This window comes from Triticum aestivum, chromosome 1B (genome assembly GCF_018294505.1).
Source record: "Triticum aestivum cultivar Chinese Spring chromosome 1B, IWGSC CS RefSeq v2.1, whole genome shotgun sequence".
NCBI classification, from domain to species: domain Eukaryota; kingdom Viridiplantae; phylum Streptophyta; class Magnoliopsida; order Poales; family Poaceae; genus Triticum; species Triticum aestivum.
The window spans coordinates 644813363-644834646 of record NC_057795.1 but is presented as its reverse complement, the minus strand read 5'-3'; the positions used below and the strand labels follow the sequence as shown (position 1 = coordinate 644834646).

General features: G+C 48.4%; 2 protein-coding genes and 2 non-coding genes across 5 annotated transcripts; 2 read left to right on the top strand and 2 right to left on the bottom strand.

Annotated features, from left to right (window-relative positions):
* Positions 1-417: 417 nt before the first annotated feature.
* LOC123144892 (uncharacterized) lies at positions 418-8139 on the top strand. 2 transcript variants are annotated; one of them, XM_044564157.1, is made up of 10 exons: positions 418-845; positions 1601-1857; positions 2851-2933; positions 3992-4056; positions 4429-4453; positions 4542-4634; positions 4750-4824; positions 5447-5677; positions 7057-7270; positions 7758-8139. In XM_044564157.1, exons 2-8 carry the CDS (start codon positions 1681-1683, stop codon positions 5583-5585), a joined length of 657 nt encoding a protein of 218 aa, XP_044420092.1. In that variant the 5' UTR covers positions 418-845; positions 1601-1680; the 3' UTR covers positions 5586-5677; positions 7057-7270; positions 7758-8139. The 2 variants fall into 2 exon arrangements, with proteins under 2 accessions (XP_044420092.1, XP_044420084.1); XM_044564149.1 differs by lacking the exon at positions 7057-7270 and having other exon boundaries at positions 420-845.
* A 1095-nt stretch (positions 8140-9234) lies between these two features.
* LOC123098267 (probable 1-deoxy-D-xylulose-5-phosphate synthase 2, chloroplastic) lies at positions 9235-12165 on the bottom strand. The gene is made up of 4 exons (XM_044520220.1): positions 11997-12165; positions 11636-11818; positions 9815-11551; positions 9235-9692 (listed from the first exon to the last, which is right to left on the bottom strand). The coding sequence occupies exons 1-4, from the start codon at positions 12069-12071 to the stop codon at positions 9546-9548; spliced, it is 2142 nt and encodes a 713-aa protein (XP_044376155.1). The 5' UTR covers positions 12072-12165; the 3' UTR covers positions 9235-9545.
* Positions 12166-15500: 3335 nt separating this feature from the next.
* On the top strand, positions 15501-15574 carry TRNAI-AAU (transfer RNA isoleucine (anticodon AAU)). Its single transcript has one exon. It is a non-coding gene; the product is annotated as a tRNA-Ile (tRNA).
* Positions 15575-15646: 72 nt separating this feature from the next.
* TRNAV-AAC (transfer RNA valine (anticodon AAC)) lies at positions 15647-15720 on the bottom strand. Its single transcript has one exon. It is a non-coding gene; the product is annotated as a tRNA-Val (tRNA).
* Positions 15721-21284: the final 5564 nt, after the last annotated feature.

Here is a 21284-nt window from a genome sequence, read left to right as displayed (position 1 = left end):
ACGCGAGGGGGTATATATAGGCATCTCATTGGTCCCGGTTCATGGCTTGATCCGGTACTAAGGACATCCTTTGATCCGGATTCAAGCCACCAACCGGGACCAATGATGATGGGCCAGGAGCGAGGCCCATTGGTCCCGGATCATCCCACCAACCGGGACCAAAGGGACCAGACAAATCGGGACCAATGCCCCCACAAGCCTCGGGAGGCCCCCTGGCCTCACGAACCGAGACCAATGCCCCATGGGTCCCAGTTCGTGACTGAACCGGGACTAATAGGCTTATCTGGCCCGAACGAAAGCCATTAAACACAATAAGAGTCGCTACAAGAGCGACTAACTACGATGTCCACGTTCTTTTTACTGTGCCAGCGATAGAGAAAAAAACATGAAACGGGTACATAACAGATCGAAAGTACTTGGCAAGACCTAGCCCGGGCTCTCCGCACGACCCCATCTCTCGACGCCGCCGCCTCCTCTCCTTTCCCTTGATTCTCCTCGCGCCGCCACCTCTCCTCTCCCTCGATTTTCCTCGTGCCGCCACCCTCGTTCTGCCTCCGCGTCTGCTCCGAGCCCCTCCTCTTGCCCGTGTCGCCGGCCTCCTCCCTTGCGTATCTCCCCGCCGGTCGTTGCTGCAAGTCTGCGCCTCCCCACGGCCCAGACAGCAAGGGGGGCGGGCGGCGCCGCGAGGTCTCGTCCCGAGGAAGCAGCAGTAGGACGAGCACAATCCGGACAAAGTCGATGAGGTCGTCGGCGCCTCCTCCGCTCCGGGATCGAACGGGCTGGTGGACAGCTGCGCGGCCCTACGCCCTCCTCGACCGAGGGCCGCCGCCATCGACATTGTGCAGGTAGCTCCTTTCCTTTCTCTTCCCTTGTATCTCTCTCCCTTTGTCTCTTCTTCTCTGGCCATGAACATCTCTGAATGTCTGCCTTGGTTCTGGCTAGTGCTTAATTTGTTTTTCACGTATTCATGACTGAAGAGGCCTGCATACTCATGTATCTGATTTTGTGTTCCGGTACTTTCTCAGTCATTCATTTTTGAACATGTATACGAAGTACTAGCTAGATGTATAATAGATATATGTTGGACCTATGATTTTGTATTACCTGGATGGAGATTCTTCAGCATGTGTCACTCGTCAGATATTGCTAATGCAACATGTGGATGGCAAACCTTTATCTGATCTTGCCAATCATCAAATATTTCAGAGTTCCCTGGCTAGTTGTTGCAGTCACAGAAAATGCTTTATGTTAGGGCTGAACTGAAGTTCATTCTTTGCTGCCATGTGTCACTGAAGCTTAGCAGCAACCATGGAGCAAGCTGCTCAATTGAACTCATTATATGCATTTGCTAGGCCTCATCTTGTAGGACCTGCGTGAAGAAACATGCCAATTTGACTATGTATGTGTCCTCTTATTTATTTATTTAGTGCCTCAACTGTTCGTACATCCTTGAGGATGTATGTATTGTTCTTGACTATTGTATGTTCCCTTCCTTAGTTAAACTGAATATCAATGCAAAAAAAAGTTAAAATGAATATACAAGCATGATTTTTGAAAATTCTGTCCTGATTGAACTCTATGCCTGTACAATATTACACAGGCGCGGTTGTAGTGGCCGGACAAGATGAAGAGAAGCTGCAGCGGCCAGCTGCAAGGTGGCCTCGCCGGAAGAGAGCGCCGATGGCCGTGGACGACACGGAACCCTCTTCTTCGCCAGCACTAGCGGCGTCAGGAGCGGTGAAGGCCAGCAGCTGCGGACGCCGTACGACCACGGCCCGGCACAGGCAGCCATCTCCGGCCATGTCACGCCCAGCCCTGCAACACCACGTCAGCAGGGCATCGAGTTCAATGGCGATGGCAAGACGACCACAACCCTTCCTTCCTCCATTCCATGCGTTTTAGTTTCTTCAATTTATCAATTTGCCTCGGTTTGGGGGAACTCCTATTCCTTTGGGCTCAGTTCACCTGCACTTCACATACATATATAGATTGAACAGAGGGAGAAAGAGAGCAATTTTGCTTTCAGACTGAGAGACACACACATTGATATTTCAGCCAATCAATTATACATGTATTATTGGTGGATTGCACCGTGAATAAAAACCTGATGGTCATGTTCAACATCAATCAAGAATTTAATTGAAGGCAGGGTACACACATTGATGGAAATGGATGCCTTGTTTCCTTTTCTTTCAGCTGTAACATATTCCCATCCGATGGATTTGGTTTTACTTCAGTTGCACGCAAAGCCAGTAATTTGGTTTCAGAGAGATACCCAGCGAGTCAATTTTACCTGTGACTACACAAGGGCTCTGTTCTGTTCTACTACTCCCTTCGTACCAAAATATAAGACGTGAAATACAGTTTTAATTCAACTGCAAAAAAGTCTTATATTTTGGTACAGAGGTAGTACTATGTTTAAGTTTTATGTTTCCAGTTATCTTATGTTGTTCACTATGAGAGGGGAGATTCAGGACCATGGTCCACCCACTCTTTAATCCATTTCTTCTTGGATGTTGGAGATTGGGGCTTAATGCTTTGATTTTTTTAAGTGCACATTTACATAAGTTATGAGGTGCCTGATGGTGTTGAAGTGTCCTCTAAGCTTTGTTCAGCTAATGAAAATCCAAATTATGGAGGATGTGATGATAGAGGTAGCGAAGAACACGACAAATAAAATAAATTCTTGCCGCCTTTGATACTGACATGATTACTTCCAAAATCCTATCCTAGCAAAGACCCACCATATTTTACAGTCACCAATAAATGGCCATAGTGTTTCTCAATTCTTTTAGTGCCTGCCATCTGTTTGACGGTTTGCTCACCTCGCTTCCGTTTTGCTTACTGCAGATTGTCTCAAGGTTGGAGCTGGAGTCCAACTCTGAGCTCCAGGGGAGCGACCAGCTCGTGGTCGTGGTGTCTAATTGCTGCAGGTATAGTCATCCTCCCCATCTCTCTTCTCATGCACATCTTCCTGATCATCATGTCTCTGAATCCCGCATGTATGTTCTCTCTTCATTCACTATTCTTATAGGATTATTCGACAAGGAATCTCTTTTTCTCAAATATCCATAGTTCACAGGGACTGGTGATTGGTTAGCAAAACATTTGAACAATTTAACCGATCCTCATGATTGTAAACTGCATTATACAGAGCACCCTAACAAGTTTATATACGCCATCATTGAAGAAAATGTGATCAGCGAAGGAGTTTCCTTTAATTAAAATAAATTGGAATATAACTTTGATTTAGTAATAATATGCTCTTCATGATTTACTATCATATGGCTTACAGCCTGAGGGCAGTGTGCACTTTAGGTTTCAAGGCCACTCTTAAGTTATTTCTGCCCTGGCCTAAAGAAATGCCCACATCCCAGATAGGTCAGTATTATCCAATATCTATTACCTACATAGGAGACCAGATGGATCAGATTTCACCATCTTCATGTATTTTGCTTCAAGCTCACTGTTATTTTGATTCAAGATATTTTCTCATTTTGATGGAAGATAGAAAAGGATGGTTGTAGAAAGACAATTATGTAACCTGGATAATCTTTTTTGTCTTTGTTTGCATTGAAGCAATAATGTTCAATAGCAGATATAGCTTGCAGTCAAGATACCACACAAATAGAATTCAGTTTTACTTAAAGGAGCTTGCCAACCTAATTTTGTTCTAGCCGCAGTCTCACACAGTGCAAATTTTGATTTGGTTTGCTTGAAAGAGATTTGTAATTGTGATTTTTATATTCTCTATTCTATAGCATTGTCCTTTACCTTCGATCTAAGGAAAGCTCCATTTTCTTGTTTTTTGGTTAACATAACTTTTCTGTTCTTATTTCTTCCATTTAGTGACCTGAATGTTTTTAATGAGATGATACATGTTCTTTTAGTCTTCTTGGTTAACTGAACTTCTCTTTTCTTCATGCTTGGCCACAATAATATTTGCCCATACTAACTTATTATTGCAAATGCTTTGTGCATGAACGAGCAGATGCTGCATTGCATTCTATTGTGGGAGAACAAGAAGGAACTGCAGACCAAATTGGAAGACAACAGGTCTATCCTCTGAATTTTTTTTATTTGTACCAAATCTTAATAATTTGAGATGCGTAAATGTTATGTCTTGGTTTAAACGCCAGTTGCATGTTGATATATAGCAGCGTTGTTTATTTTATACATTTGATTTCTCTTGTCATTTCAAATTTTCTATACTGAGTCCACCATCTTCCCAGAGTCAGTGAAAACCTACAGAGCTTTGATAATGTTCTGTGCCAATTTTATTTTAGAATTATACTTCCTTTCATGTTTGATGTTCGATGCTTAATTAGCATCTACTGCTCATGATTTGGACCTAATTGCTCTGTTGTTTACCATCTCCTTCATATATATGCGCATCACTGTCCTCGCCTGTTTGTCCTTCCACCTCAGTCCAGCCTTGTAGGCTACCATGGAGGTAATCCTCCCTCCATTAAGCCAAGGTGTTCTTTTCTTTTCCGGATGTGTTGCTGCCATGCTTACTGCTCGTGTATGTTGTATGTTAGCAAGTGGTTGTTATGTGAGTACCAAATTTCTGGTTGTTCATCGATTGCTGGTCTTATTCATGTTTCTGAGCTTCGCCCATCATCGCCATCAAGGTACGGTTCGTTGTGTCTTCATTATGCATGGGTGTTTGTATCGGTTCATTCACACTCATCAGGTGTTTTTATGTCTCCTTCATATGATGACCTGGATTTTCGTTTCTTTTCTCAGAAATTGCACTGGTCAGTTGATCATCGAGTTTGGTTCGCCGTTTTATCTGCTCAGTGTGTTGTCTCTGCAGTCCAGGTACGATTTTCAGCATCTTTCTTGGCCCTTCAGTTGGTTCTGCTTGCATTTCGTTTGTATGTTTCTGTTGTATGAAGTTTTGAGCAAGATTGTGGTGTGTGGTGGTATGAAGATTAATGTGAAATCAGATATGTTGTGTTGTGCACCATAAACTCAAGTGAACTTAATTGTGCTCCTTGCTGTCATTTGATATGCACTAATCCAGACAGGAACAACAAACACCATTCCAATTTTAGAACTGGTCCAGCAAATAGGCTGTTAGATGGATTGAACACCTACAGTGCTCAGATCAGATGTTCACGGTTATGATGTGGTGTGAAGATAGGAAAGAGTAGCATAAAAAGGGTATGGATAAGGTTGTTTCTCACAACTAACGGTCTACTCTTCGCCCGAGGAAATCGCACTATTCTAATCCTGCACAAAGACGATGATGGAAGAATAGTTTGCCACACTTAAACTAGCAGCTGTGTCAGTGCCATGCTTTGATAACAAAAATTCACAGTGTTGACAACTGTGTCAGACTCTGGTGAAGACAAATAAAAATGATGCTTCTTTTGCTGAATGCCTGCAAGTTTCTGAACTAAATCTAGGAATTTGACAATGTACCTTTTGTATTTTTCAGTGAGGAAGTGAGTGTTGTCTTCATGACTAATGGTGAAGCAGTGACATTAAAAGTTTCACAGCCATCTGTGAAAGCATCAATGGCAACCACTGCGTGTTCAACTAAATCTGCAAGTTTCAACAGGCTTTACAGGGCATGACCTACAAACATGTGCACTCCCTTCTTCTTTGCCGGAATAATGTCATACTACTTCATCTTACTTGTGGCCTATGTTATATCTATTGATGACAGGTACCAAAAATGTTCTTCTTTGGGGCAGCAATATTGAAGATTTTATATTTTTTTTATGCACACTGGTGGATTAATTTTTTTGATGTGCCATTTCCGTGCCTAAATTATCCGCTGCCACCAAATAGATTGCATAGCAACATATTCTATGTAGTCTTGGTAAACCTGGGTTGTCTATATGCTCTATATAGGCAATTATTAATCCAGATACACCTTTGGTCATCTGAAAGCTCACTCTGTCCCCTATGTCTGCTTGTGTTCATATTGTTGTACTTAGTTTTATGCAATAACACAACATAGTACACACAGGGAAGTGAAAAGGGCTCATCCCACCTGACACTGCCTAACTTCCTCTCAGGAGGCGCTACCGGGTGGCGCCCCAAGAACTAAAGAACTGGATGCTAAGGGTAAATGGCTTGCAGCAATCTGATTGGTATAAATAACTTTAATTTAGTAACTGGACCTTGTGTACAAAAAGTAAGTGAGAATTATGCAGTCCTAAGTATAAGAAAGCAAGGCTGGTCTACAAGTCGTATGGAGACAGAGGGTGTACCCTTAACTGTGTGAGAGAGAAAATAGTAACATTAGAAACAATACGAAGGAGCTAGGCCATACCATAGCCCTCTCCATGATGTATGCATACTCCCCTGAGCATCCAGGAAAAGTAGAACTCAGGTCCTTTTTCTCTGAATATATGAAGCTGAAGTCTAAACATTTAGGCGTTCTCGATGTTGGCCTGAGGGTGTTGGGGGTTTGGCATCGTCCTCGAAGTGAAGGCAGCGACCTTGAGTCGATCGCAACCTCAAGTGCTTTGCCACATACTCATCTTGATTAGTTGTTCCCCTACTTGTAATGACATCTTCTGTTCTCAACTTATGGTTCTGAGTCATGAACATATGATAATTTCATATAATTCAGTCAGCAAAATCGATTTTGCCTACTGAACTATGCTAATGATGGCATACATGACCCAGTGTACTAGACACATGCCAATCTGCATAATAACCAAGCTGAGATTAGGAACCCAACCAGTCACCTTAATGTGCATAGAAAAGATTGAAGGGCGCTGCCATAGGAGGAAATTGACCCGAGGTCAGCCTCCCTCCCATGTATGTTCTTGCCTGTGCATTTACATGTGACTTCCTTTGGTGGTGCGCAGCTGCTGTTGGGCCGAGCGCGATGTGCTGACTCTGCCCCGATGCTCAGGGACTGGACCAGTAGTGTTTGCATGACTAGCATGGAAAATGAGGGTTCATTTTATGTCATCATCTTATTTTATTTTTCTGTCTTGCTCAGTAAAGCTTGCTTTTGTTAATTATTAGGCCAAAGCTTTCATCCCCTTTACACAAGAAAACAAATAACTTGATGCTAACATGAGTTAGGGGCTGTTTGGTTTGTTACCACGTCCGCCCTGCCAAATCCTGGGCGCTGTGTTGGCACGCCAAAATATTGGCGAGGCATTCGGCCGCCAGCGTTTCTGCCAACGATTTGGCGCAAAAGCAGCGGGAGGGAGCTGAGGCGGGCCGGCGCACCAAAATTTTGGAGGCGATCCAAACGGCCAACCGAAGCCTGGTCAACGACCGATGTTTTGGCTGGGTAGGTGAAGGCTCCGAACCAAACAGCCTCTTAGTTTGCTATCTGTGGAATGATGAATGTGTGTGAACCCGTGTGAAAATGCATAGATGCATCGATGCGCTCCAGCAATACAAGTGCGCACATTCAAAACATGCCTGGCACATTTATGATATCTTTACTTAACACATTAACTGGACTGTTATTTCACAGATAGCAAACTATTTGTTTTCTTCTTTGTTATTCTTGTAAGAAATTATTTTCTTTGCTATGCATCCCTCATGATTATTTTGTCTTCAATAAATCCAGCGCTAGGTTCAAACTACAGCGTTCCTGAATAGTACAGTATGTGCATCACTTCTCTTAGAGTCCTTTGTTTTTTTTAACAAAATCTTACATATGTTTTTTGATCTCATTCATGAGGAATTTTTAATATACGGACACATTTCTTACCGAGGATGTTCTATCCAAAATCAAATTGTCACGGACTTCATTCTCATACTACTTTCAGGTTCGCTATAGAGAAGTACCTCCAGAAGTGCATTAACCTAGAACATGATGCATTGCCAATCAAGCTTGCAGACGGCAAGGTCTCTGTCATGTCTCGCCATCACAGGGAATGACAACAGGACCTTCTATCACAACGAACTGGTCAGTTCCGTCATCACAAACATACATGAGGTGACACCTGGGCCTTCTACTTCAGACGCAAGACAAGGCGTATCGTCAACGATCCCGCCTATCGCTTATAAATATAATCCATGTATATCGTGCTCTTGTATATTGAACCTTCTACCTCTGTCCCTTGCTTTACTTCTGATCATCTAGACATCAACATGGTACCTGTGTTCGTATGTGTTCATCACCGTGATTAATATCCTCCCTTTCACTCCTACAGCCGATACATTATAATTTGTTACTGATGGCCAATCATTACTGTCAAGCTTATGTGTGTAACAGGTACGGTGGCCTATTTAGTAGCGCACCATAACACCTCAGGTAAAGCTGTGTCTTCAACATCATAATCTAAAGAGTAACCAAGCATATAAAAAGGTTATGATCCTACTTTTGCTAATCACAATGACGGTATTAACAAAAAAAAAGCAAGTGGGCAAAGGATATACAATCAGTAAATCCCTGTTTAGACAGTTCAAACTGAACTTAGACTTGGAGGAAACTGAGAGAACAAACTTTTTCTTGATGAAGAAATGTTTTCTACTAGTGCATAGATGTTGTTTTGTCAGCAAAGGCAGCTTAGACCTCTAGAAACTATTGATGACTATGTGTATGTTCAATGATCTGTAGACTATATTAAATTTTAAATGATAACTATTGAATGATGAATATTGAAGTCCGAAGGATTAATGTTTGTTGTAACATTTTTCCAACTAGGCTATATTGAATGATGAATGATGACTATATAATGATGAATGATTTGATGTATTATTTACAATTTACAAGTTGATAACTGTATTTGGTGAGATAGAATGTTGAACTAAATGCTGTATCTCAATATTATTTGTGCACGGCAAACTAACGAGGCATGTCCAAATGTTATTTGTGCATTGATGGCTCAACAAAACAACTGATGATGGCGCATTAATCTTCAAATCTGAAATTGGTGAACTGCAAAAATACAGAGAGTTGTATATACATAAATGAGATGGAACAAATCTACAATAACCTCCAAATTCAGAAAGAAAACACAAACACACAGGAGACTCTAAAACAACAAGCTCGACATGGCCCTAGGCATCAATCAACACATGAATCACCAGTCACGGAAAGGACGTATTAGTATGCGTCGCTTCCACACTCCACATGCTAATCCATCCATTCTCATGATTCCATCAAAACAAGCATTACACTAGGACAAAAACCAGGAGGCAATCTATAAGTCATGATAAGCCTATAACGGGCATGGGAAATGCCTAATTAATTTCTCACATCCATAAACTAAAGACAATGTATTACATTACGTGGTCTGATTAATTAATATACTTACAAATTGCAATAACCATCTATACAAAACCCAAAAGGGGAGAACATATGGATGCATGCATATCTATATGCATGTATCCTCCGGTTCAAAGAAAGGCTCCAACTCATTTGGAAGCATGAGAACAAGCCAAGAATCAAACACCCGCGGACATTGGCATGGCATCTCCAGCTACCTAGCATTGCCGAGTCCTTCAAAGATCCATGTAACTGTTAGCGAGCGGGGAGCAGCAGCAGCAGCAATGTGGAGTCCTTCAAAGATCCATGTATAACACTAACACATGCTGGTTGGTTGATTGAATCACTTGATGTGGAGCGCTTCCAGTGGCCGATCCAATAGGGACAGCACCGTGGCGGCGATGTGCCTCGGCGTTAGGCCGGCCTCCTCCATCTGGTCCTCCGCGGCGCCATGGTCAATGTACCGGTCCGGTAGAAACATCGATCTCAGCTGCAACAAACAAATCTAACCATCAGTGACCGACCCTAAAAAGTTCCAAGCAGGAACGTTCCCGTCTTCTTCTGAAAGAAACACTATTCTATTCGCCAAAAAAGTACTAGTACTATTCTTACCTTGAGGGGGCCGTCGAGGAGGCCGCTGAGGCTGAGGTAGTGCGCCACGTGGGAGCCGAAGCCTCCGATGGAGCCCTCCTCGGCGGTGATGAGGATCTCGTGCTCGGCGGCGAGGTCACGGATCAGCTCCGTGTCCAGCGGCTTGCAGAAGCGGGCGTCGGCGACGGTGATGAACACGCCGTGCTCCTTCAGCAGCTCCGCCGCCTTCAGGCAGGCCTGCACCATCGTGCCGTATCCTAGCAGCGCCACCCTGTTGCCTCCGACGAGCACCCTCCCCTTGCCTACCTGAATCGGGGTGCCTCTATTGTCGAGGGGAAGCACGGCACCCACGCCGTTGCCGCGGGGGAAGCGGAAACAGCTTGGGCGGTCGTCGATGGCGCTGGCGGTGGCGACCATGTGCATGAGCTCGGCCTCGTCGGCGGGCGCCATGACCACCATGTTCGGCAGGCAGGCCATGTACGTCACGTCGAACGCGCCGCAGTGCGTGGGGCCGTCCGCGCCGACGAGGCCCGCCCTGTCGAGGGCGAAGCGCACCGGCAGCCGCTGCAGGTCCACGTCGTGCACCACCTGATCGTACCCGCGCTGCAGAAACGAGGAGTAGATGGCGCAGAACGGCTTCATCCCCTCGGCGGCGAGCCCTGCTGCGAAGGTCACGGCGTGCTGCTCCGCGATGCCCACGTCGAAGCACCGCTCCGGGAACTGCTTCTGGAAGTAGTTGAGCCCCGTGCCGCCGCCCATGGCCGCGTGGATCGCCACCACCTTGTCGTCCACCTCCGCCTCCCGGATGAGCGACTCGGCGAAGTACTGCGTGTACGACAGCGTCGGGCTCTTGGTCTTGAACTGCTTCCCCGTCGTCGGGTCAAACTTGACCACGCCGTGCATCTTGTCGGCGGCGGCCTCCGCCGGCGGGTACCCCTTCCCCTTCTCCGTTACGATGTGGATGAGCACGGGCCCGGACGCCGGCATGGACTTGATCTTCTCGAAGATGGTGACCAGGTCCTCGAGGTTATGGCCGTCCACGGGGCCGATGTAGTAGAGCCCGAGCTCCTCGAAGAGGGATGAGCCCGGGGCGCTCATCATGCCGCGCGCGTACTCATCCACTTTGGCTGCCACCTCGTGCGTCGTGCCCCCGATCTGCTTGGTGACGGTCTTGGCGGCCTCCCGGAGCCGCCGGAGCTTGGTGCTGGACTGGAGCTTGGTGAGAGCCTTGCTCAACGCGCCCACTGGCTTGGCCGGACCGTCGAGGGTGGCCGTCGGGAGGGAGACCTGCTTGTTATCATTCAGGACCACTATCATGTTGGAGTCGAGGTAGCCGGAGTTGTTCATGGCCTCGTAGGCCTGCCCGGCGGTCATGGCGCCGTCTCCGATGACAGAGATGACGTGGTTCTGCTTGCCCTGGAGGTCACGCGCGACGGCCATCCCGAGCGCGGCGGAGATGCTCGTGGAGCTGTGGCCGGCGCCGAACGCGTCGTGCACGCTCTCGTCGCGCTTGGGGAACCCGGCGAGGCCGGAGGTCTTCCGGATGGTGTGCATCCGCGACCGGCGGCCCGTGAGGATCTTGTGCGGGTACGACTGGTGGCCGACGTCCCAGATGATCTTGTCCTCGGGCGTGTCGAAGACGTGGTGTAGCGCCACCGTGAGCTCCACCACCCCCAGGCTGGAGCTCAGGTGGCCGCCGGTCTTGGACACCGTGTTCACGATCTCCGCACGGAGCTCCGCGGACAACTGCTCCAAGTCCTGCCATGCCAACCCAGCTTCGTTAAGCTAACTGTTGTTATCGATCACATAGGCAGCCCGAGTTGGAGGAGAATATATAGGTACCGTGGTGGAGAGGTTTTTCATGTGGACGGGGTAGTTGATGGTGTCGAGCAGCGGCGTGGCCGGCTTCTCGCCGGAGTAGTCGATCTTCCACGCGCCCGTCGCCGGCTGCTTCCCCATCACCACCTTCCCGTCGCCGGCGCCGGCGCTGCTAGCCGCGGCCGCAGCGCTCGCACGCAGTTGGAACTGCAAGCGTACGACATCAAATATAATCACCCCGTCAGCAACACATCGATCAAACAGATACTCCGGCGAGCCGAGCCGGCACGGGAGACCTAACCCAAAGGCAAACGTCTCCATGCCAAAGTCGTTAACAGGCAAGAGATCGAGGCCATTTCCCCGGCGATCAATCGGCCGTACGCACCTGCCGCCGACAAGAAGCGTGAGTGATGGCCGGGGCCGCGTGGAACGCGGAAGGCAACGATGCTTGGAGCGCCATTGGAGAAGAGAGACACCGCACGTGGACGTGCACGCACACGGCGCAGCTACTCGTTGCAGCTTGCAATGAACTGTTTCGGCCGGTAGAGGCGACGGGGGGGAGGAGAAGATGAGGCGACACACGGTAGGAGCTGCCGATTAAATAGAGACAATGCATGCGTTGCTTTCTCGAGTACAGCCCCGCCAGATATGTCTCCATACAGGCCAGTTTCCGCGACGGAATGGGTTCGTCCGCCATTATTCGGCTCTCGCGGTCTCTGAAGGTGTTGCACGCGGCGCGCGGCAGCGACCGGAGTAAGCTGCCAAGGATTCTTAATTTTCCCCCATGTTTTTGGGAACAAACGTGCGCGCATGGTTGAACGCGAAACATGTGAGTCACTAGTCAGTGTCGATCGGGACGGTGTGTTTGGAAGTTTGATCGCGGGAATCACATGTTGTGGACTAATGACTTTTCCCTTCCATCTCAAACTTTCACCCTTCTTTTTTTCTGCCGTTACACACGACCGGGAAGTGCAACGAGAGAGAACTAGTCATCAATCCGTTCGTCTGCGCGGGCTAGTCATCTTGGCACACACAATGATCAAAGTATATATTGCAGTTTTGCTAGTCGACCGAAACTTCGTTATGTCTCAGTTGATGTTATGTTCCTTCGATTTTGCATGGAGATTCATACAAAAATATATTTTCAGTTTACATACTATATCACTTGACTGAGACTTGGTTAATTCTCAGTCGAGTGAGACCTAACCACGCCCTACTAAAAACAATAAATCATGGTCATGACATCATAATAAATTAATTATGAGGAAATTATATGGTTACAGTCGTACTCGGCCACTTGCATCACACACAGGGCCAAACAGCACTACACGACACACACAGTCTCCTATCACTTCCAACTTGAGTCAGACAATCCTACCCCAAATAATAGAGCACGATAAAACTAAATTGTATGTAAAACGTGAGTCTGCAAGACGCAAAACAGAGCCGACAAATTTTCGTGTTTTCTTTTAATGGATCACAATAAGATATCAAAGGAAAACTGCAATAACTATAGTATTTGAACCGTTAAAAAAATATTAAGCAGTAATAACATGAAAACATTTGATGGCATGTCTTTTTAAGCACATATACCTCACATGTCGTCTTAGAGCATCTCCATCGGTAACCCCCAAACCGTTCGCAACCGTCCGAACCACGCGGTCTGAACATGTTGTGTCATCCAATGCGGTCCTGCATCGGTTTGCAGGACGATCCGGACACACTTTCTCCCGCAAATGGAAGACAAACTAGGGAGGGAGAGCTTGGCGGGCATCCGGACAGTAGCCACAACCTCTTCTGACCACCCTAGCCTACCCAAAAACCTCTTCCCTGGCCCGCGCGCGTTCCCACCCATGCGCCAACTGGCCGCGTTCATGTCGTTGTAGAGCGTCCAGTCCACATTGAAGCCGGCCCAGAGTGGACGTGACCTCTCACTGGCTCCGGCATTGAAGCGGCATGTCAGACGAGCGGGCCGCCTGCGACGGCGTCCCCGGTGTCCGCGCCTGTTCAATGCCGGAGACGCATTACTAGACAGGATGAGACAGATATCTACCACGCCCATTCAATGCCCGTCCGTCCGTATGCTGCCGTTAAGCAGGCTCATCGGCGAGAAACCCACTCCGGCACCGCGCATTGATGCACCAGGACGTTAGGCCTCACCGAAATTATCTATCTAAAGGCGGCCACACCCAGTTAACTCCACGCCACAACACAAGCCACTCTATATCCTCCTCCCTTGCACCACATCCGCCATGACTGCAGGCGGCAACACTCGGTGGGAGAGCCTTTTCACGGAGATGAAGCACGAGGTGGCCGCCCTTGCGGCCGCTTGGCAGAGCCATCGTGCCAAGCAGATCAAGGTCAGCATGCCGACCAGCTCGCCCGGCATCTTCAACGAGGAGGACGACCCCACGATGGAGATGGGCTCTGACGACACTGCATTGGAGCCCGCGCATGTGCATGCCGACTTCACCATGGAGCTGGCGCAAGCGCACTACAACGTCGCCATGGCGGAGGAGTGGCCTGCGTCGGCGCCTATGTCGGTGTTCCAGCAGGCGCGGGAAGAACAACGGTACAACATGTTTCTCCTAGAGCAGAACTGGCTGGCAGAGAGCCAAATCGACGGCGAGAGGCGTTGCGGCCATGCCGTGGCGAATCTCAACTTCGTCGCAGAGTAGCGAGCGATCTACGAGGCCGCCCGTGCTCAAGCCGCTGCTCGCCAGGAAGCGGCTGGCGCGAAGGCGCAGCTGCAGGCGTTCGCGGACGAGAACAACGCGAGTCGCGCCTCCTACGTGCCGCCAACGAACTTTCGGGCGGCGCGGTGGGACGACTAGAGCGTCGGCGCAATCATTTCCATCATGGACCTCACGTCCACCGGCGACATACAAGGCAAGGAATCCTCCAAGGATGAGTAGGGCGGGGGGCGGCAGGGCCTTGTGTCCCATGTGGGTCGGTCCGTCTCCGGTGTTCTACTCTTCCTCGCCGAAAAACGCATCTTCATTTCATCGGACTTATCGCCCGTGCTCATGGAGACGACGGATGGAGAACGCGGTCCCAGGAAGGGCACAACAAGGGCTTGGACGCCGGCAGCCGGCGTAGGACAGGTTTAGAGTTCGGAACGTTTTTTTTCTAAATATAATGAAAATCCGCTGTGTTTGCTTGAATGTCGAAGCTTTATATGAAATCCGCTGTGTTTGCACGAATTTCGCCCGATTAGTTGAAAAAGTTGTTAAAATGTATGCGGCTAACATTGGATGCGGGCTCCGGCATCAGTATCCGCGAACAGAAGCGGAAGCAACTTTGCCAGTCAGCGTTGAAGATGCCCTTACGCTTTCTCTGCTTGGTAAATAAGGGCATGCCCACTAATAGATAGCAGAATTTTACCCAGCTACACATTTCACAACTGAAAATCTGGAGGAAAACTGCAAACTTGGAAAGTCGCGGTCGTTATACAGCCCACAGTTTTTGTACTCGGTTAATCTTAGATTCCTCAATCCCCAGACAGACTAGTCAAGCTGGATCAAAAGTGAGCAGCAGCATAACCTTGTTGCAGGGAGAAGAAAAAGAAGAACAAGAACAAGAAAGATTATCCGTAAAACCTGCTGCAGGGAGACAACTGTACCGGTGATCCCAAACTGAGCTAGGGAAGGCTGGTGTTTTGCTCTCAGGCGGATGGGAGACGAGAAGGTGCTGGACATATGTGGGGAGCCAAATTTGATGCATTGAATTGATGGCTGTTGCACCTGGTGTACGCTCATGTCAATCCAAAACCAACCTGCTCTTCGCTGTTCAAACAAAAACCTGCAGACCTTCTCCTAAAAAAATAAAAAGCTGCAAACCAAATCAAATATATTATGATTAAATTCCCAAAATAATTGTATGCATAACTGGCCTATTAGCTCAGCTGGTTAGAGCGTCGTGCTAATAACGCGAAGGTCGCAGGTTCGAGACCTGCATGGGCCATTTATCTTTTTTTTCTTCTCTTTTTTTTCACTGTTGAAATTGCAAAAAAGAAAAGGTAAAAAAATATAATTTTGGCTTCGCCCGGGTTCGAACCGGAGACCTTCAGTGTGTTAGACTGACGTGATAACCAACTACACCACGAAACCGTTGTGACAATTGCTGGAGTCAAGTTTTAAGAAACCAAAGCGACCTAACTACACCACGAAACCTTCATGCCCTTTTGATCCACCTGACTTATATCACATCGCTTTTTGCGTTCACTAAGGAGGCAAGCGCGTGGCAGATTGAGATTTCTATAGCAAAGCACGGAACAAAGTGTGCAATATTCAACAAGGACTCGCATTAAATAAATTTCATTTGTGTTTCTAATCGATGAAAAGTAACTCTTGAAATACCGGACATGCATAGACATGGTCTGCCCACAACATCTCCAATGCCTCGAGCGTGTTCGGATGGAGAGATGAGGGTGGAAGGGCTAGGACATATTAATAGCGAGTGAGAAATATTTCTTAAATATACTCAACTTCATGTATTTTCTGTGCAACTCATGCAAACTATGTTGCCAAGACCTTGTATGCCGCGGTGTCTTTGGTTTCAATGACAAGGCTAGATGAGTTAGGACTTAGCTCGTCGCTAGGTATGTTTCAATCAATATTGATTTTTCCTCTTTTGGTTTCAATCAATATTGATTTTTTTTCTCATATATACTCGAAATAGTATGCCAGCCTTCGTACCTAGGCTCTTGAGACCCAATGCCTATGCTCTGCTAGGTATAAGAGATGATTCGTGAGTTCGAGCTATCACCTCTTTTGATGCATTCTCTATTTTTTTTTGAAGTGTCCAGCATAGCTGGTTTTCATTTCATTTAGCAGGGAGAGAGGTTACTATGGTTGATCAAGCGATCAGGAAAAACAGAGGCGTTACATCTTAGATCGGGCCCCCAAGCGTTACATCCAGGAAAACCTAAGCTACCGTACGCACAGGGAGATCTCTCACGTCACTTCCCCAAAGGGCTGTTGGATGCATCTTGCGCCGGCGAGTCGCCATTGCTCCATGTCGCTCTGGCATGCTTTGATGATGTGCCGTGCGTCCGCCTGTTTGCCCCTGAAAACACAAGCATTCCTTTCCAACCAGATGTGCCATGAGACAAGGGCGATCATGGTCTTTGTGCCCTTCATGTGCTCTTGGGCTGCGACAGCCACAATCTTCTGAACTTTGGCCGTTGTCGTTGTATCACTGCTCCACACCCGCTGGTTCAAAGAGCTGCACCCCGTCCATGATGCCGCGGTGTTCCATACCTGCATTGCCACGGGACACTCCCAGGCCAGATGCAGCGACGTCTCCAGGCTGCGCAGGTACAAGGGGCAAAAGTAGCCATTCGGCCATCCTCTCCTCTGAAGACGGTCATTGCACCAGAGTCTGTCCAGGTGCAATAGCCATAGGAACATTTTCACTTTCCCTGGAGCCCAGATCTTTCAAATGATGTTTTTGAAACTGCATGGTTGATTGCTGTCGAATTGTGCGTTATACGCCGACCTTGCCGAGTAGTTGCCCAAGCTGCAGAGCTTCCATTTGATCGTGTCCGGGTCCTGAGGCTCCAGGTTGATTTGAGCCCCTCTGATCTCTCTTGCCAGCTGCACGACTTGATGGACAATGGTGTTATAGTCGCCGTTGTTGCGGAGGTCGAGGATCCATCGATCAGCTGTCAGAGCTTCCTTTACGCTTCTGTTCTTGCGGATGGATCGGGCAAACAGATCGGGGTATGCCAAGCACAGCTGCCGCCCTCCCAGCCATGAACAGGACCAGAAAGATGCACTAGTCCCATTTCCGATGGTCACCGCCGTGGAGGCCGTGAAAAGAGCCCGGTCGGCTGCGTCGCACGGCGTCCCGGTGCCGACCCAAGGCCTGGTTGGCTGCCTCCAGGATAGCCACAACCAGCGCAACCGCAGGGCCTGGGCGAAACGAGTGAGGTCGGGGATGCCTAGCCCGCCCCGCTGCTCCGGCTTGGTGACAGATGCCCATCCAACCTTGCATTTGCCGCCCGAGATTTCTTCGTCGCCCGCCCAGAGGAATCGCCGTCTTGCCTTGTCGATCTCCTTTATGAACCTCTTTGGGATTCGCAGCGCCGTGAACGACGCGAAGGTAGGCATGGCAGAAAGCACACAGCGTACTAGGACACGGCGTCCTGCCAATGGCAAGAGTTTCCCTTTCCAGCCAGCGAGCCTCGCTCTAATTCCGTCGAGGATGGCCTGAAGATGGACTAACTTGATGCGGCGATCGTGACAGGAAGCCCTAGGTATTTAAACGGGAACACCGCCGTGGGGCCAGCAAAATTGTGCAGAACATCCTGAATGTCTATGTCGTTGCATCTAATGGGTATCGCTGAAGATTTTGACAGATTGACGCGAGCCCCGTCGCATCGCCGAAAAGTTGTAGAAGATCTAGTAGGTTGTCTATATCTGTGTGATTGGGGTTTATGAAGATAATGGCATCGTCTGCGTACAGGCTTGTGCGCATCCGCACCACCGCGCCTGGGATGGAGCTCAGCACGCCGGATCTGGTAGCGGCCTCCAACAGTCGGTGGAGGGAGTCGATGCAGAGTATGAAGAGCAGCGGCGACAATGGATCACCCTGCCGCAGCCCTCGTAAGTGCAAGAAACAGCTGCCCGGGACGCCGTTCAACAAGCAGGCCGAAGAGGAGGTTGACAGAAGGAGCGCTACCCAATCTATCCACCGATGCGAGAAACCTAATCTCTGAAGAAGTTCTATCAAATATTCCCATGATACACTATCAAAAGCCTTGGCGATGTCAAGCTTGAGGAGAAGGGCCGGGGTTCTAGTTCTATGCAGCGCTTGGATCGTGTTCTGAACGTACAAATAGCTATCATAAATACATTTCTTCCTCTGAAAAGAAGATTGCGCAGGGGAGATGATCCGGTCGATGACAGCGGCGAGTCTCATGGATAAAACCTTGGTGATCAACTTTGCAACAGAATGTATGAGACTGATGGGCCTAAAATCAGAGATTCTAGTTGCCCCATCCTTCTTTGGGAGAAGGGCGATCATGGCCGTGTTGAGCTCGGCGAAGTTTCCATCAGCCAGCCTGTAGAAGCTGTCAAAAACTGCCATGACATCATCTTTAATCGTTGCCCAGCATGATCGATAAAAAGTGTCTGAGAAACCATCTGGGCCTGGCGCTTTTTCTGCCGGGGAGGCCTGAATCGCAGCCCAAACCTCCTGCTCAGAGAAAGGGATGTCCGGTCCTTCATTCTGCAGCGTTGGCATGTCGAGCTCCTCCAAGTTGAGAGTGCCTCCTCTGTTCTCCTTGTTGCCCAGTAGATTAGTGAAATGATTGTGGATGATAGATGCTTTGTCTTCATGTGCCGTGGCAATGACCGTATTAGTTTGCAGTGAGTGAATGAAGTTCTTTCTTCTCCTTGAGTTGATCTTCGCTTGGAAAAAGGCCGTGCGTGCATCACCAGCTTTGAGCCAAGAAATCCTTGAGGCCTATCTTTTCCTTGCTCTTTCCACAGCCGCCAGCCCCAGAGTTCTCATTTTGAGTTGTTTCCTTAGGAGAAATTCACTCTCCTATAGCCTTCTGCTCTCTTGCGCAATATCCAGTCGGGGAATCACTTGGCAAGCCAGATGGAACTGCAACTTTGCATCACTAAAGTGAGCTCTTGCCCAAATTTTCAGATCTGTTGCCATCCTCTTCATCTTCTTCACCAAACGGACGAAAGGGCATGAGTGATATACCGGCCGCTGCCAAGCCCGGGCAACAGTTTCATGGAAATGTGGGAAAATGGGCCAGAAATTTTCAAAACGGAACATCGGCTTTCTACACGGAGTAGCGGTGCTTGCCAGGAGGAGGGGACAGTGATCCGAGCAGGCCGTTGATTCCGCCATCAGGATGTATGAGGGGAAGAGGGCCTCCCATTCCAGGTTGCAGAACACTTTGTCGATACTGACCAAAGTTGGATCTTCCCTCTCATTTGACCATGTAAATCTCCTGTTCTTGCACTTAATTTCTCTAAGGCTTGCTCTGTCGATTGCTGCTCTGAACATGCCCATGATCCTCCGGTTCAGATTGAGGTTGTTTTTATCACGGGCTTCATAAATGATGTTAATATCCCCGTTTATCAGCCACGACTTTCCAGATGGTGGTGCTGCATGGGCAAGTTCAGCAAGGAATGCATCTTTGCGTGTGTCATCTACGGGGCCGTAGACTGTTGTCAGCCAGAACCAAGATCCGTCGTGCAGCACCGTGACTTTGCCCGTGATCGAGAAACACCCGACTGCTTGAGAGGCAAAACTGACGCTTCTCTTGTTCCATAGTATGGCAACTCCTCCTCTGGTGCCCATGGCTGGAAGAACGGCGCATCCTTCTAATGCGTTTCCTCCCAGCTCCCTGACAGTGGACTGCTGCCAACTTTCTAGCTTGGTTTCCTGAAGACAGAGTATGGATACATGCTGCACTTCTGCAACTTGACGCACTGCAGTTCTCTTCGCCGGCGAATTCAGCCCTCGTACATTCCAACTCAAAATCGCAGGTGTTGTACTATTCATTGGACACACACATTCTCTCCAAAAATAATGAACACATGAGCCAGCAGCAAGCGCTTCCATTCCGACAGCTAACATTTGCATTACCATACTGAAACTGAAACTGAAACACATCCGGGCTCGCCGGGGAACGCCGTCGACCACCAATAGGCCCCAAACCTCGATGACGCAAACCATGCCTCCTACCACTACTGGGACAAAGAAGAACTAAACCTAACTTGAGCCACCCTAATGGTGGCCGGTGCCGGAAACTACAGACGAAACAGAGATAGCAATGAAGACCTAACATGACTACACTACGGCCTCCTCGGCAGCAGCTTCAGGTCCCGCCATCCCCATGGCAACACGGAGCGCGTCCTTGTTGAGCCTGGTCAACTTGGCGATGATGCCGATGTCATCATCGGTGAGGGGCTCGTCGAACCTACGGATGAGGGCCTCCGCCGCTTTGGCCGTCATCTTCTCCTTGGGCCCTAGTAGCCCCAGCTGTCGTGGTTCTAAGTCTGACAGTAGAATGGGGGGTAAGTATGGAGAGGCAAGATCCTAGCTATGGAGTAGTTGTATACGCAAGGGATTTACGAGTTCAAGCCCTTCTCGGAGGAAGTAACAGCCCTACGTCTTGGAGCCCGGAGGCGGTCGACTGGATTATATGCGTATGAGTTACAGGGGTGCGAACCCTTTACACTGAGGAGGGGGTGGTTTATATAGTGTCTGCCAGACCCCTCCGGCCCTCAGTTATGCAGGGTTTAAAGTACATAAAGACGGGCGTTACTGGTAACGCCTTACATAAAGTGTCATCATGACTATAAAGACTACTTAATTACAGACCGTTTGGATGCAGAGTGGCTCTTGATCTCCTGGTGGTCGAGTGAGTCTTCATGGTCGAGTGCCTTCGAGTTTGTCGAGTGGAATCTCTCTTAGTCGACTAGAAGGTAGCTTCTTCTGAAGATGTCCTTGGGGAGGGTACTTTGGATAGGCCCGTGACCCTACCCTAGGTACATGACTTCATCATTAGCCCCCGAATGGATCGAGGTTTGAGTGAGGAAGGAGTTGATAATCTTTCCGACCCGTTTTTGTGTTCTGAACATGTCTCATCTTGAATCAATAATCTTTTGCAACGATGGCAACAACTTTTCTTTCAGTCGCCTTG